This window comes from Wolffia australiana, chromosome 6 (assembly GCF_029677425.1).
Source record: "Wolffia australiana isolate 7733 chromosome 6, ASM2967742v1".
Taxonomy (NCBI): Eukaryota; Viridiplantae; Streptophyta; class Magnoliopsida; order Alismatales; family Araceae; genus Wolffia; species Wolffia australiana.
Window position 1 is genome coordinate 7,925,242 of NC_135840.1, and position 17,047 is coordinate 7,942,288.

The 17,047-nt window shown below is 39.2% G+C and overlaps 1 protein-coding gene across 1 annotated transcript; it reads right to left on the minus strand.

The window, feature by feature from the left end:
- Positions 1-1,518: 1,518 nt before the first annotated feature.
- LOC144704717 (peroxidase 43-like) lies at positions 1,519-5,391 on the minus strand. The gene is made up of 4 exons (XM_078577238.1): positions 5,071-5,391; positions 4,809-4,994; positions 3,881-4,043; positions 1,519-2,052 (listed from the first exon to the last, which is right to left on the minus strand). The coding sequence occupies exons 1-4, from the start codon at positions 5,272-5,274 to the stop codon at positions 1,646-1,648; spliced, it is 960 nt and encodes a 319-aa protein (XP_078433364.1). The 5' UTR covers positions 5,275-5,391; the 3' UTR covers positions 1,519-1,645.
- Between the last annotated feature and the right edge of the window lie 11,656 nt (positions 5,392-17,047).

The following is a 17,047-nucleotide window of genomic DNA, read 5'->3' on the forward strand; positions in this document are numbered from 1 at the left end:
TATTGTATTATTAAACAATGGAGATGTGAAATGTTGCATTGGCTTTTATGCCACATTATTTCCAACATGAGCATTTGCACATGAGTATAAGATTTATCTTCAAATGCAATATGATCTACAAGCATAATATCCAGACCATCATCAAGTGTGGGCATCTGAAAGTATCCAAAATTTTCTTGGATTTCAGTTATTCTGGCGGGTATCGTAAGGTGAGTAGTTTCACTTAATATATTACTTAATAACTTACTCGTTAAAAAGATATGATTAAAAACCTTGATTGTTTTAAAAAACATACTAATATATTAATTGTAGAGTTGTATAGATCTGATATGACCAAATCTAATAGTAGGTTTGTACTTCAATACTTATTGAATGTCTCATTGTAAATTAGTCAATAAGTCAATTATCTAACACAATTTTATGAATATTATGAATGAATCATAAGCATGTATACATTGACCTTATATCATATAATGTAGGACCTACAAAAACTGGAAATTTATTCTGATAGACTTATTTTCTGATGCATTACTTAATGGGTTTTAACTTTTCCATACTCTCTCACAAATCAGTACGTTGGTAGCTAAAAATTTTCTGACACGTGGACCATTCTAGTGCATTAATCAGTAAGTAAATCAAAGCATGAAAATATGACTTCGGGATTTGAAACAAAGTGCCTCATGACTAAATTTGGAAACAAATTTCCATAAACTAGATAACTAGAATAAGTAAGTTTGGAAACAATTTAACTATTTTTCACTAATAACACTCTAGTTACTATTTCAATGGTGTAAACAAGATATCTGTTAAGGAGTTAGCACCCCCAAACGAGTCAGTCAACTCACCACAGTCAGAGGCCAGCTTGTTAGGGACTTCACCAAGATTAGTTAGTAATAAACCAATTAAATATTATATACTCGTATAAGTTCAAAGAGAGAATAGGATTAAAGATAGAAGGTTAGGATTATAGCGTAGATAGGAAAGGATGAGATTAGTTTAAATATATCCGTTATAACGGATGAGTCTACAGTGCCGATCAACGGCTGAGATCGGTGCACTCACTCCCATTCTAACGGTCAAGATTAAATCACAATTTCAAATATATATACCCGTTGTAACTCCTTAACAATTTCAGCCGTTGGTCGGCACTGTAAACTCATCCGTTATAAGGGATATATTTAAACTAATTTCATCCTTTCCTATCTACGGTGTAATCCTAACCTTCTATCTTTAATCCTATTCTATCTTTGAACCTATATTGAATCCTATCTGCTAAATCTCTAACGAGTATATAATTTAATTGGTTTATTACCAACCAATCTTGGTTAAGTCCCTAAAAAGCTGGCCTCTGACTGTGGCTAGTTGACTCGTTTGGGGGTGCCGACTCCTTAACAATATCATGCCTTACCTTCTGATAACATCGAGTATTGGTTTCTTGACCATCGACACTTTCTTGATTAGTTCAGGTCCAAATACCGTATTAGTGATACGCTTCTGCGAGTGTCTTTCCCCAACACATTATTATAAGAGTGGTACATATTATTCGTTATTCAGATCACAACATTCTCGAATGCCTCATGGGAGTAAAGAGGCGGGTCGAGATTAGAAACATTCTCTTTACATCTTTCCAGGGAACTAGATAAGCTCAGTTGAACGTCGAGCAGACCCTTCGGATGTTGCCATTGGAGCCGGTGAGCACGCCAAGTCTACCCAAATTCACCATAGAAAGGCCAAAATCCTTGCGGAAGTTCTTGGGAGAGCGAGCGTAGAACTCAACGAGTGATCGGGTGGTGGGATTGTTTAAGAGCGCAGCGTCGGACTGAAGAACGGCGGTGCCTGCGAGGATATTGGCCAAGTAGTGGGTGTCGAAGACGTTCTGGCTGCCGTCGTCCAGGGCGAGTCTGACGTTCACGTTACCGCCGTCGGGGCAGATCCCTTGGAGTTTCGCTAAAAAGGCTGGAGCTATTGAAGGGTCCGGCCGCCCAGTTCCTTCAAAATTGTTGAGCCGCACCCCCATGAAGAAGCACGCTGTCGTGCCTATCGTGTGCGCCGCTGAGAGAGAAATTTTTATAGAGAATTTAGTGTTTTGAGCTCAGAGGTTTGCTCATGAATGTATATACGATGATGGGAGGATGGGTTGATGGATAAATGGAGCATGGATGGATGGATGGATGGATGGATGGAAAAGTGGATGGATAGAGACAGAGAGAGCGAGAAAGAGACCAGAGAAAAAAAATGGAGGAGAGAGAGCAGAGAGAAAAATGGGGGAGAGAGAGCGCTAGAGAGAACAAGAGAGAGAGCAGAGAGAGAAAAAAGGGGGAGAGAGAGCGCAAGAGAGAGCAGAGAGAGAAAAAGAGGGGAGAGAGAGCGCAAGAGAGAGCAAGGGAGAGAGACCCGAGAGAGAAAAAGGGGGGAGAGAGAGCGCAAGAGGGAGCAAGAGAGAGAGACCGAGAGAGAAAAAGGGGGAGAGAGCGCAAGAGAGAACAAAAGATAGAGAGCAGAGAGAGAAAAATGGGGGAAAGAGAGCGCAAGAGAGAACAAGTCAACAAGAGAGAGAGAGAGCAGAGAGAGAAAAAGGGGAGAGAGAGCGCAAGAGAGAGAGAGAAGAGAGAAAAAGGGGGGAGAGAGAGCGTAAGAGGGAACACAAGAGAGAGCGCAGAGAGAAAAAGGGGGGAGAGAGAGCGCAAGAGGGAACAAAAGAGAGAGACCAGAGAGAGAAAAAGGGGGGGAGAGAGCGCAAGAGAGAACAAAAGAGAGAGACCAGAGAGAGGAAAAAGGAGGAGAGAGAGCGCAAGAGAAAACAAAAGAGAGAGACCAGAGAGAGGAAAAAGGGGGGAGAGGGAGCGCAAGAGAGAACAAAAGAGAGAGACCAGAGAGAGGAAAAGGGTGGAGAGAGAGCGCAAGAGTGAACAAGAGAGAGAGAGAGAGAGAGAGAGCAGAGAGAGAAAAAGGGGGGAGAGAGAGCGCAAGAAAGAACAAGAGAGAGAGACCAGAGAGAGAGACCAGAGAGAGAAAAAAGGGGGGAGAGAGCGCAGGAGTGAACAAAAGAGAGAGACCAGAGAAAGAAAAAGGGGGGAGAGAGAGCGCAAGAGAGAACAAGTCAACAAGAAAGAGAGAGAGCAGAGAGAGAAAAAGGGGGAGAGAGAACGCAAGAAAGAAAAAGAGAGAGAGCAGAGAGAGAAAAAGGGAGGAGAGAGAGCGCAAGAAAGAACAAGAGAGAGAGAGCAGAGAGAGAAAAAGGGAGGAGAGAGAGCGCAAGAAAGAACAAGAGAGAGAGAGAGCACAGAGAGAAAAAGGGAGGAGAGAGCGCAAGAAAGAACAAGAGAGAGAGAGCACAGAGAAAAAGCGACGAGAGAGAGCGCAAGAGAGAACAAGAGAGAGAGAGCAGAGAGAGAAAAATGGGGGAGAGAGGGCGCAAGAGGAAACAAAAGAGAGAGACCAGAGAGAGGAAAAGGGGGGAGAGAGAGCGCAAGAGAGAACAAGCAACAAGAGAGAGAGAAAGCAGAAAGAGTAAAAGGGGGGAGAGAGAGCACAAGAGAGAACAAGAGAGAGATCAGAGAGAGAAAAAGGGGGGACTGAGCGCAAGAGAGAACAAAAGAGAGAGACCAGAGAGAGAAAAAGGGGGGAGAGAGAGCGCAAGAGAGAACAAGAGAGAGAGAGAGACCAGAGAGAGAAAAGGGGGGAGAGAGGGTGCTAGAGAGAACAAGAGAGAGACCAAAGATAGAAAAAAGGGGGGAGAGAGCGCGCAAGAGAGAACAAGAGAGAGAGAGAGACCAAAGAGAGAAAAAAGAGGGGAGAGAGAGCGCAAGAGAGAACAAGAGAGAGAGAGAGAGACCAAAGGGAGAAAAAAAGGGAGAGAGAAAGAGAGAGAGAGAGAGACCAGAGAGGAGGACGAGGTCTTTATCGGAGAGGCCTTTCGCGGAAAACTTGTTTTGAAGTGCGTTGATGGGTTCGTCTTCCCCAGGTAGGTTGCTGGCATGGGAGATGGAGGAAGAAAAACCATCCTGCCGGCCTGTTTCAACTGCGTAGAACGGGCCCTTGGTCTGTGCATGCAAATTAAGAATTGGAAGTTATTGTCTGGACATTCGATGAAGAAGATAATTCCTTATTGATTTTGATAGATTTATAGATTGCGAGATATATAGATAATTTATACAGTTGGAAAATAGACATGGATGGATATAGAAAATGGACAGAAAGGAAGACAGAGAGATACGGGCAGGGAGGCGGACAGGCAGGCAGTGTATATATCTATAGGTACACATATAAGCATATACCTATATAAATAGACCCAGGGATGGATAGATACAAAGAGTGGTAACAATGAAGGCAAGGATGCACTCACTCCTGTGATAGATATCTAGGTAGAGAAGATTTTGGTGATATTTACAGAGAGATAGATAGGGGGAAACAGACACGTCCACGAATGAATCAAACATAAATATGGAGAAAGGGAATGAGATTGATCGGTCGAGAAAGATGGAGAGAGAAATGGAAAAAGCGAGGAAGAGATGGAAAAAGTGAGGGAGAGAAAGAGAGAGATAGGGAAAGAGAGATTGAGATAGAGGTAAGGAAAGAGAGAGAGATGGAAAGAGGGAGATCAGTAGGGAAAAAAGAGAGAGAGAGTGTGAGAGATGGAATTAGACAGACGAATAGAGAGATATATTTGGAAAGAGAGAGAGAGAGAGAGAGAGAGAGAGAGAGAGAGATAGGAAGATATAGAGAGATAACGAAAGACAGAGAGAGAGAAAGGGAAAGACAGAGTGAGAGAGAGAGAGAGAGAGTACAAGAGAGAGCTAGAGAAATACAAGAACGACGGAGTCCCTTGCGGCAAGGGCAACGATATCGGCGCAGGAGACGACGCCAGGGCACTGGGACTCGAGTTGAGCCTTGGCCTCGTCAATAACGTTGAATCCGCCGAGACCCTGGTTTCCGAAGGCCTTGTTCTCTTGCTGCCCGTTTGGCAAGTTGATAAGGATCGAACCATCGCAACCCTGCAGGTCGCATCCAGATGAAAATCAACCGTCGAGAAGGCGCGGGAAGAAATCGACAGAAGACGGAATAACCGACATCGACGATACAGTCGTGGAACTGCAGGCGAAGAAGCTGCGGGGCGATGGCTGGATTGGACGCGAAGGCGCGTGCAACGGCTGACTTGACGATGCTCTCCGCGCCAGGGCAACTGCTGTTATAGAAGCCAACCTTGAGTTGTCCCTTGCAGGAACGCAGCGAGCTGAGAAGAACAAGGACACTGAGAACGATGAGTCGAGTCATGTTCCCAATAAGGAAGAGAGATTTCAATTATGCGGGGACTAAAGAATGAGTGAGAGAGAGAGAGAGAGAGATTGCGTTTTTGTTGCAGAGTTGATGTTTAAGATTATGTGGGTTAGATTGATATAGAAGAATCTATTTATAGCCGACCGTGAGACAAACAGACATAATGGACGAGAGAGAGAGAGAGAGAGACGACTCTAGAAGTGTTTGATATAAAATATGACATTGAAAACTTCCAGGAAGGCTTCTAGATTAGGTATGTAGTGATGAAGAGAGAAAACGAGAGGAAGAGAGAGAGGGAGAGAGACGTGTGACGAGAAGGCCGGCAAGGATTACTTTGAGAGAACGGACAGACAGATATTGAGATAGAGAGATCTTTAACGAAGAAGATAGAGATTAATGGCAAGGAAGGTCGTCCGTAAGGCCGACATTGCCCATTCCGTGTCTTTCCCACGATAAGAGAACGCTGTCGCAGTGGGGTTAACGAGACGTCATTACTAATCATACGCACCTTCAGCCCAGTAAATCGGCCTTACATGGGCACCTAACGATCAATCTGAGGTTTGCTGAGTCAAGAAACAAGAGCCCTTAGAAGATTTGCGATTTTTCCAATTAAAGATCAGCACTCGGGATGACGACTACGACTGACTTGACGTTCTGGGGGTATTCGATAGGCCATTCGATATTTTTTGGACGGACCATACTGCGAAAAACTCACAAAATTATAGTTCTGAAATCGATAAAAATATATGTAAAATAGATATATCATTGTACCAACAGACAGTCAGTCCTATCCTAAAATGTTTCAAGAGTTCTTACCTAGAATATAGTGAATAACCTTACAACTTGTTTTTAATCATAACTAAACTACTCTTGATAATGGTTTTTATCAGGTTATCGTTTTTCAAACATCAACAAGATCCATCTATTATACTTTTCCCTGAAACATGAAGACTAAAATTTGGGTGAAAAAGCCCCTTATCAGATTTGAATCGATGACTTAAGCCTACCATGGCGTTACTATACTACGGAGTTCAAAGTTTTAGAACTAAGTAAATTGTCGATATTCCATTATGATTCTACTACAGGTTTACATGTACATCACCATATAGATGTATAGGAACGTATCCATGAGAAATAAATTATATAGACATCAAACTAAGAGGGGATTGAAGTCCAAAGTGATTGAAACTAAAACCCCCGAGAGTGGTTGAAAAACGTTTAGGATTAAAATTTTAAATTTTTGCCATTACGATCGGAAAACGATTGAACAGGATTGATGACGGAGTGCTGATAATGACAAAATGTGCACCGGCGAATGAACTGATGACTTCGTAACCTTTACCTGGCCTCCAACTCATAACTTTATTCCCCCCCCCATTTAACGACGCGTGCCTTCAACGCGCTTTCACAGCAGGCTAAGACTAGCTGGTCTATACTTAAAACACCCGTGCGGAGAATAGAAAAATTGTTACGATACATCGCGCTGCCACGCGTCGTCGCAGTTCTATCCTTGGAAGAAACACCAATTGCTTCATCAGTGGGCATTAAGGTAGATGGAGATGGAGTCAGACGCCGCCTTCTCCTTCACCGCCACGCCACGTTGGCCTTCGCCCTCTTGCTCTCAATTCTATTACCAGTGGTCTAGGTGGACGGCGTAGAGGCCATGCAAGTGCTACGTCTTTTTCCCCCTTCTCCAGATCTCGGCAACGAGTCAACCATGGTATAAACTCAATTTTGGGGAATATTTATAACAATGAATGATAAACGTTTCAAGAAGTTTTACTTAAAACATTCGTATAAAATATACATCCCATGAGATATCGGTGGGCTTCTGAAATGACATCATCTCATTTCCAAAAAATATCAGTGTTCAACCAAATATCTCCAACACGTGTGAAGATGGATAAGATTATATATAAACAGAACAAATCTATGATGATGTTTGACCACGGTGCTAGGTTAATGTAGGGGTTGTATTGGTACGTGGGTAGATCCTTGCCACCATCTCTCCTCTCTTAAACATGGAGATATGAGAGAAACAAGGCATCGGCGTCACTTTTCCTTCCTTTCCTTTGGGGGCCCCCGTAGAGGTGCAGCTGTAGCGCACATCTGCCAGATGTGGCTGTTCAACATAAGCCTAGATCAGGTGAGAACTTCCCAGGATACCACCCATCCCGGATTGTTTCGGCTTCAGGCTCGTTTAACTTGGATGGTGTGATTGACTGTAGCTGGAATGGAATAGCTATGATTGATAAAAGAAGATACAAATTGGATACTCCAAAGTATTTCAGTTCTATGGCACATCATGGACCGTGAAAATGGGTGTTTTTAATTGTCTCAGAGCTTTGAGTGTCGACAGAGATAGCGGGACATCAATTAATGCAGACATATTAGTTTATTCAAGACGAGAGAAAATTGGTTTACACATTTCTAATTTTGATGTGAACAAATATGAGTGACAATTGGGACTTAGTTGAGTTGTTTGACTGCTATCGTATTGGTATAATGCCACAATGAATAAGCATCTCAAAGACACATATCCCTGCTAAAAATATCTAAGTTCATGAACGACTTATTCACCCAATGTATGGGTAAAATTAGTCCTACGTAATTTTGTTATTAGTTTTAATATCTCATAGATTTCTTTAACTCAATTTATTTAAAATGAATTACACATTATTTTCAATTTCTTATAGAAGGTTGCTGATCCAAAGTTGAATTTAAATCATTAAGTGAGCATGCCCAACGAAGAAGAGTAGGGCAAATATAGGGTTCAAGGGTTAAAAATTTTATGCAATTTAGAGATCCAACACTAAGACATAATTCCTACATAATATGTTTGTGTTTGACAGAATTATTAGATGGACAATCTTAAGTACTTAAAACCTATTTATTATACGTTAAGATTACATGATTTCACGTACTGTTGCATTACATATTTCTTAGCAGTTTTTTTTCTTGTTTTTTGAGAATACTTCTCACATTTCATTGTAAATAATGATGGTTAGATTAGTGTATTCATGAATATTAGAAGCTGGATTGAGTTTTATATTATTGAATGATTGGAAATTGTCAAAACATACCCAGTTAAGTGAAAAAAGAAATCCATTTCCAAATAAACATTTCACCTAAGAAACTAGTGTACTCAAATATGTGATAAAAATGAAATGTTAAAAAATTTCAATCACTGGAAACCATGACTATTAAGTCAGTTTTCAGTAAATAAACTTCATTCTGCATCGTATCATTAATGAAAAATAGGTTCTTTGGATGTGGGTTGTCAAACAAGCTCGACGGCCAAAGCTCATTTATATGAATTAGGAATTCAGAAATTTAACCACTTTTAGAGGATAAAATAATGATCTCAATTATGGAAATGATATCTGATAAAAAATTTATGAATTGTAAACAATATATTGGGAGTTTGAATGTCAGATTTGATAAGTATTATGTAAAATGTGTTCCTGAGAAACTCAATTTTCGTGTTTCTAGAAGTTGATGTTAATAACTGAGTTAATCAATATCATACTTATATGATCTTTACTCTAGAAAATGAGGTTCTATGGAGTTTAGGGTCTTATAATGTAAGATATGTACATAGCCATGGTGTTAAGTGATAGCATGCATTTTTAGTGCCTTATATTATTATATTTATGCGTCTTTATGCATTAAATTACTCATATTTTCATGTTATCAAGATTAAAATGATTAAATCTATTTTTAGAACAAATTTCTGAATTTTCTATATTTTTAGGATTTTTCTAATAATATATTCTAAAAGAATATAATTTTTTGAGAAAGAATATGATTTTTCTGGAAATTTTGGATATTAAATTTGGAAAGATATGATTTTTCTGATTCAAAATATATATTTATACGTATTTTTTGGGCTTTTATTTGATTTAATATGAAATTTTAAGTATTTTGGTTTTTTATGGCATAGTGTGACGTGGCGTGCGGATGCGCCGCCACGTCAGCGTTGAGAAAGAGATTTTTTCTTTGTTTTTTGTCCTTTTGACATGTACATGTGGCACGGAATATGAAAAGTCGCAGAATACGAAAAGCCACAGAATACGAAAAGCCATGGAATATGAAAAGCCACGGAATACAAAAAGGCATGAAATATGAAAAGCCACGGAATACAAAAAGGCATGGAATATGAAAAGCCACGGAATACAAAAAGCCACAGAATACCAAGTGCTTTGACTTCTTAACAGGCACAAACTGATGACATTGATGAGGAGAGAGAAGAAATTAAAGGCTAGGATTGCTTCAACTTCCAACTGCCATAACTTTTCTTCTTCCCCTCTTTCTATCCATACCCTCTAATCTATAAATAAAGGCTTGGATCATTGTAAAAACCATCTTGAACTTGCTTCTCACTTTTGTGGGCTGATTGAAAGAGAGTTAGTTTTGAGATCCATCAAGAGTGTTCTTGGTGTCTTGGGTGTGTGGGAAGAGACAAAAGAGAAGAGGGGGCGCTTACCGGCACTCGCAAATCGTCATGATCCTGGTGGAACGTAAGGATCTAAGGTAAGTGTCTTCGCCTTACGTTGTTTCTCTCCCAACATCATCGTTATCATAGTTATAGTTTTTTATTATCACCGTTACATTTATCACTTCATACGTTCCCATTCTCTCATCTCTCCATCCTTGTCATCGTGCCATTCCATATCCAACCACTATCCTCATTCATACAATTGTTCATTATCGTGTCCGTCACAATCACTTACTCTTTTATTTTAGTTAACTTTACATATAAATTAAGTACTTATTCGATATCACTTGCTCATATCCTTGAATTGTGTTTTTGTCTATCGCTCATTGATCATCACTAATTTAAGAAAGTAATTCCTTAATCATCGTTCCCTGTGGAGACGATCTGTACTCATCACTAACTAAGTATTTTCAAGTACGGTCAAATATATTTTGTTGAATAATCTCAATCACCAACGACGAATTTTAACCCTAAAATTGAGATTATCAATAAATGAAAACTCATTAAATGAATTGGTGATAATACAAAGTTTTATAGTGAATACAGGGAAGATATACAAAGTTTTAAATGCATTATAGGAAGAGAAATATTTGCGGGTAAAGATATGTGATCTGAAACAGGTAGGTGACAATTATGGGTGTTGGGCACTGATTGAGTTTGGCACTCAGATCAGGAGGTCCCGCAAGATTCAGGAGTCACCCTACCTTCATATAGACTCAGCCAAAAATAAAGAATTTTGATTAATGCCTAAAGGGTAGCAGAGGGCATATGGCTATGAGCATTTACAGTGCATGGTGAGTGTACACTGTCAATGGTGGATCCACGGTTCAAATCAAATCCGGTTGGCAAAAGTAATGAAATTTTAATGAATTTTAGATAGAGAAACTATAGATGTAGTGTATAAATTAGAGAATGTAACGGAATACTCTTGAGAGAGAAAAAGTTAATGTAAAATTAAGGAAAACAATAAAAAATAGGGAACATAGAGAAAATGTAGATCTAATTTTTTAAAGGATGAATGATCATTTTTTGAGCCCTTATAGCATCTTTGTAAACTTATTTATTTGTATCTCATTTGTAATATGTGCTTTCACTACAAGAAGATGATCAAAACTTTAAAATCAATTGCATCAGCCATGCTGAACAAAAATTGCAATAGAAAATGTATTTTCCTAATAGCCATCCATTCCTAGATAATATCTAGAACTACCTAGGTAAACATGATAAAATTTTCTTTTTATGTGGGCATGATTATTTAAATAACCTTATGTTGTTTTACTTGTAACCATATTTAAACATGTGATAATAAAAACATTAAGAAGGTGGGTTCTATGATCATTCTACTTAGTTTCATAATCCATCCAGAAAAGAGTATAAAAGTTTTTAAAAATATTTGACTTAGATTCAGTGTATAAAAGAGTATAAAAGAGTATAAAAGTTTCTTGTGCATAACTCAATAGGTCCATATTAAATTTAACAATGATTCATTGCTTTCATCCACCTACGTGGGGTTACAATTACTCATGTTGAATATTAAATTTTAAATCGTGTTTTGTTTATCACTTCCTACATAGCACATTGGCATTCAGGTTCCCATCTTAAGTGGAGCCAATTTTTCCAAGTGGAAGGAAGTGTTGCTCTTCCAACTAGGATTCATGGACTTAGACTTATGTTTTAGTGAAAGTAAGCCAAGCGATCCCACTGAGGAGATTGATGCAGAGTCGCAAGCACATCATGCCAAATGGGTCAAGTCCAAGAAATTTTCCTTATCTTATATGTTGCAACATGTTCCACGGGACATTAGGGGTCATGTTTCTTCTACATATCTAGACACTATAGAACAGCAATTTGTTGGAAATGAGAAAGCTGAAGCCGGAGCGTTGATTCAAAGGTTCGTGAAAACACATTTACATGATGTTTTCACGAACGCTTGGTCACATGTCAAATCTGTGGAAGATTATTGCCTCGCACTAGATACCAGAGAAGTGCTGAGCTTAAAGGATTTCTTTTCCATTCCATATTTCAAAGAAACTTGATCTTTGTAACCAAACTATTTAAAGACAAATATAGATTATCTTTTGATTCATCTGGAATATCTTTAATGAGGGGAAATACTCCTATTGGTGCGCCAATCATAGATGGATTATTATAGCTTAACAGTGCTTTGATTGAAATGCCCATTTCTATGGTTAGCTCGCTCAAGAGGACAAGAGTTGCTCAAGATTCTGGTATTCTATGGCATAAGAGGTTGGGACATATATTCCAAGAAAGAGTGGAAAGACTAGTGAAGGAGGGACTTTTAAATTCTCTAGATTTCACTAAATTCCACAATTGTGTTGACTGTATAAAGGATAAACAGTCAATACCTTCAAGAAATATGCTAATAGAAGCCATAATCTTTTAGATTTTGATTCACACTGATGTTGGCGAACCCTTTGATCCTTGCTTCAGCGGCCAAAAGTGTTTTGTTACCTTCATAGATGATTACTCCAGATACATGTATCTTTACCTCATCCAAGAGAAATATGAAGTTTTCATGATGTTTAAGGATTTCAAATTGGAGGTAAAAAAATAACTGGGTAAATCCATCAAATCGGTTTAATCTGATAGAGGAGACGAGTACTATGGTTGATATACCTATAAGGAACAACTGCGAGGACCTTTTGCTCTATTTATAAAGGAACATGGCAGAGTTCCACAATACACAATGCCAGGTAAGCCCAATATGAATGGGGTAGCTGAATGCAGAAATAGAACACTTAAGGAAGTGGTTAGAGCTATGATGAGTCACTCAACCCTACCAGTCTCATTGTGGGGTAAAGCATTGAGAACAGTTGTGCATATACTAAATAAGGTTCCTACCAATTCTGTAGGGTAAAATCCTTATGAGTTATGGACTGGTAAGAGGTTTTCTTTAGGTTATATGCATATATGGGGATGCCCAGCTGAAGTCAAGCTTCATAATCCAAATGAGAGGTCTCTGGATTTAAGGGCAGTCAGTGCTTACTTCATTGGATATCTAGATAGGTCAAGGGGCTACAAGTTCTCTTTTACTACACATACCACAAGAATTTATGAGTCAAATCGGGCAATATTCCTAGAGTAAGGTTGTGTTAGCGGGAATATACTAAGGGACTTTATCTTCGAGGGGTCAGAGGAAGATAATGTGGATCCTCATCACAGTACAGAGGATATTGGTGTCAACCATCCTCAATTGACTTGCACATACTTACCAATTATTATTTTGGCAATGGATGATTCTATACGGGTGAGTGTGCCAGTCCGAGAACAACTTCAAATACAACCATCAGAGGAACCTCAAGCAGATGAAAATCTGCATCAAGGTCAAGAGCTTATCCTAAGAAGGTTTACTCGACAAAGAAGGCCAGCAATTCCATCAGATTATGTGGCGTACTTATCTGGTGAAGATATAGGTGAAGGGCAAAATGACCTCAGATTAAGGGGAACAAAGATTTCCTACCCAACCATTTTGATATGAAGGACATAAGGGAAGCCCATATTTTAATTGGAATTCAAATACACCGAGATAGATCCCTAGGTACTCTAGGGCTATCACAAAGGTCCTATGTATCGAATGTGTTGTGGAGGTTTTCGATGGAAAACTGTTCTCTAGTAAAGGCCCCTATTGTGAAGGGCAACAAACTAAGAAAACTAGAAGGTCTTCATTCTGATGAGGAACGACTAACTATGAAGGACAAACCATATGCTACGTTGTTGGATGTCAAAACTACGCCCAAATATGTACACAACTCGACCTTGCTTTCGTTACTGGATATCTTGGAAGATACCAAAGTGACCCCGGACTCATGCATTGGCAAGCTGCCAAGAGGGTTCAACGCTATTTGCAAGTAATAAAAAATTTGATGCTTACATACAAATGATCAGATCAATTCAAAGTCGTGGGATTCTCGGACTTAGACTTTGCCGGATATTTAGATACAACAAGATCTACATCTTGTTATATTTTTGTACTTGCTCGAGGAGTTGTCTCATAGTCTAGTACCAAGCAGAAGACAACCGCAACATCTATGATGGAAGTTGAGTATGTGTCTTGTTTCCACGCATCTTCACAAGCCATATGGTTACAAAATTTCATGTCACATCTTGGAGCTATTTACTCAATAAAGAAGCCCATGCAAATATATTGTGACAATAAAGATTCTGTAAGGTTATCCAATAACAATAAGAGCTTAAGTGCTTTTAGACAAATGGAGGTTAAGTTCTTCGTTGTAAAGGAGTGGATTAGAGATGGATCAATTTCTCCCTTTCTCTCACTCTCTGCTCTTGCTCTCACACCCAAGAGCTCTCTTTCTCTCTCTCTACCTCCCTCCCTCTCTTTCTCTTCCTCCCTCTCCCTCTCTCTTTCTCTTTCTATCTCTCCCTCCCTCTCCCTATCTCTCCCTCTCTCTCTTTCTTTCTTTCTCTCTCTCCCTCTCTCCATCTCCCTATCTCTCCCTCTCTCTCTTTCTTTCTCTCTCTCTCTCCCTCTCTCTGTCTCTCTCTCTTTCTTTTTCTTTCTCTCTCTTCCATACTTCCAAGGAGCTCTCTTTCTCTCTCTCTCTCTCACACCTGCCAGGGGAGCTCCCTCTCTCTCTCGCACTCACTCACTGCCAAGGTCGCTCTCCCACTCTCCCACTCACTCACTGCCAGGGTTGCTCTCCCTCTCCCTATCCCTCTCTCACTCACTGATAGGGCCGCTCTCCATCTCCCTCTCTGACTCACTCACTGCCAGGTGCAAAGGAACATGTCTTTGAGCTCTAAGCCAGAATTCATGGGGCATAGTTTTCTAGCTAGAATGAACATTTTCTTCTTATAGTTATCACATTTGACGCCCGAATTCAAAGACAAGTTCGTAACATTTTTCCTGCTACAGCGTGTCTTAACGAGAAACATGAATAAACCTTTGATTTAACAACAAAGTCCTCTACTAATTTGAGTAAGATATATGCCATAGTTTCGACATTGTACTGCCTCTCGAGTTCTCAAACTCAACGCATCTATAGGCCAAAACCATTGCTCATAGTCCATGTGTTTGTTGTCAGCAATATCCACTCAGCATAGGCCATCACATGGATGATCTCCACCTTCATACGATCATACAAATTTGACAACCATGGTTGGATGATAAATTAAGTTGGGATATTGAGATCAAGCATCAGTGTCATGTTTCTAGGCTTCCTTCAATGCATCAGTGTTGGTCCACTACCGTCACAAGTTAGTGTGACACACAAGCAGAGCAATGACATCTTTTGTCTCCTCTAGTGTTTGCCTTTCAACTTTCACGTTTTTCTGAAGACGCATGATGTCCCATCATCCAGAAATTTTCCTCAATTTAGATATGTGTGCTAGTAGAGCCCTTTAGCTCAACATGTTCTTTGGGATTTTCATATCTAAAGTGATGCTAGAAGATACTCGTACCACCAACTGATTTTCCTTCATCTGTATGGGCTTTGTTAAGTTTTTGGCAAGATAAAGCTCACGTTCATCTATATGATCCCCTAAGAATCAAATAATTAAGCATGATTAATCATTATGTTAATCTGTGTGCTCTCAAGGCATCATCTGCCACCTGTTTTTGTGGGTATTCACTCCTATTATCATCTACCATCAACGGCAGTGTGTTATATGTCATTGACATCACCACTAACAGGATAATAACTTTACATTGTACAGAAAATAATTCAAAAAGGTTTAGAAAAAAAATTTTAAAATGTTGAATTATATTATCAAAAAAAAGTGAAAAAATCTAGCATTTTCTCCCCAATGTAGACTTCATCACTAGATATAGTTCAAATTCAGATAAAATAGCTACATGAGTGCTATTTTCCAAAAGCTATTGAAAAAGATTAAAAAGAAAACTAGTTTTCAACAATAAAATAGTACTGTCCACTTCATGATTCACAATATTTTACAAACAATTATTCCAGCAACATTGAGTCATTTCTGTTTTAAGTGCGACATGTGATGTAGCCCAAAAGCCTATTTTCTGAGGCCCATTAGAAACTTGTGGCCCAAGAAGGAGATTCTATTGAACTAACAGGATCTGCATAAAATTACCTAGAGCTCTCAAAATCCTCTGACAGGATTTTCTCTAACAGGATTTTCTCTAACAAGATTTTCTCTGATAGGATCTTCTTACAAATTCATATATGATAGAATCCTCTGACCGACTCTTCTTCTGCCCATCTCTACTCTAACTTGTCAGAGCTGCATATCTTCTGTTTTGTCCTATGAGGATCTTCTTCTACCATAAAAATATCTTCTGACAGCTTCAATAGGCCCCAGAATTTTCAGGGTATCTCTGCTCAGGCCTATCAGGCTACTTATCCTCTGTTTTAACTTGTTAGAGTTGTTTTTCTCAATGTTTTGGGTTGTCCTTTCATTGGTACAGTCATTATGGACGACCCTGCACTTGGTGTGGCCTATATGAGGCACCCATGTACCCCTGAATGAAGATTATTGAAGTCTATTGTTTTGTTAAAACTGTTGTTTCTCCCCTGTGAGTGTTCTCTTTGCTAGAGAGTGCTTTCGTGTTTGTGAATTCAAGCACAACCCCTTGTGTACTCAAGGGTTAGAGAAGCTAGTTTTGTGGATTAAGGACTTGGCTCCTTCAAGTAGAGAAAGTCTTGTGGATTCAAGTCATGTTCCTACACTTTGTGCACTAAGGCTATGTCAACATTGAAGAAGAAGAGATATACGACATGATGATGATCTGAGTAGATCTTGGAGAGAATTGGATCAGTGTTTGAACAGATGTCATGTTTGTCATATATGTTTAGAATCTGATCACATTCTGATTGGATTCTAATATTGGGTCAAAAACATATTTATCAGAAGAATATCAGTCTACTTTTGATCCCTTACAAGAATATGCTCAAATGACAAATCAGATTATGATAAAAATCAAATGTCTAGTTTGTCATCTATGATCAGATTTTAATAGGCGTTCAGAATCTTGATGATCAAACAGTAATTGGGATGCATCTTACCACTTATAAAAATATGAAAATAGGTCGCGCACTCCCCTCCGCTTGCATGTTAAGGTAACATTCATTGTATGTACTCAACAATAAGTAGCCCGCAGTCTGCACTCAACAATAAGTAGCCCACAGTCTGCACTCTCCATAATGCTTGATATTCATTTTTAATCAAGTAACTGATATTAATTTTTGATAACGGGTATAAAAAAATAAAACAACATATCATCAAATAATCATGGATAACTGACACCATATCAAATACTCTACTGTC

Excerpts from the sequence above, each read along its gene's own strand:
- LOC144704717 (XM_078577238.1), bottom strand. The coding sequence starts at position 5,274 with ATGACTCGACTCATCGTTCTCAGTGTCCTTGTTCTTCTCAGCTCGCTG. Across the intron at positions 4,995-5,070 it reads TCCACGACTGTATCGTCGAT|GGTTGCGATGGTTCGATCCT; the intron begins GTCGGTTATTCC and ends TGCGACCTGCAG. Across the intron at positions 2,053-3,880 it reads AGACCTCGTCCTCCTCTCTG|CGGCGCACACGATAGGCACG; the intron begins GTCTCTCTCTCT and ends TTTCTCTCTCAG.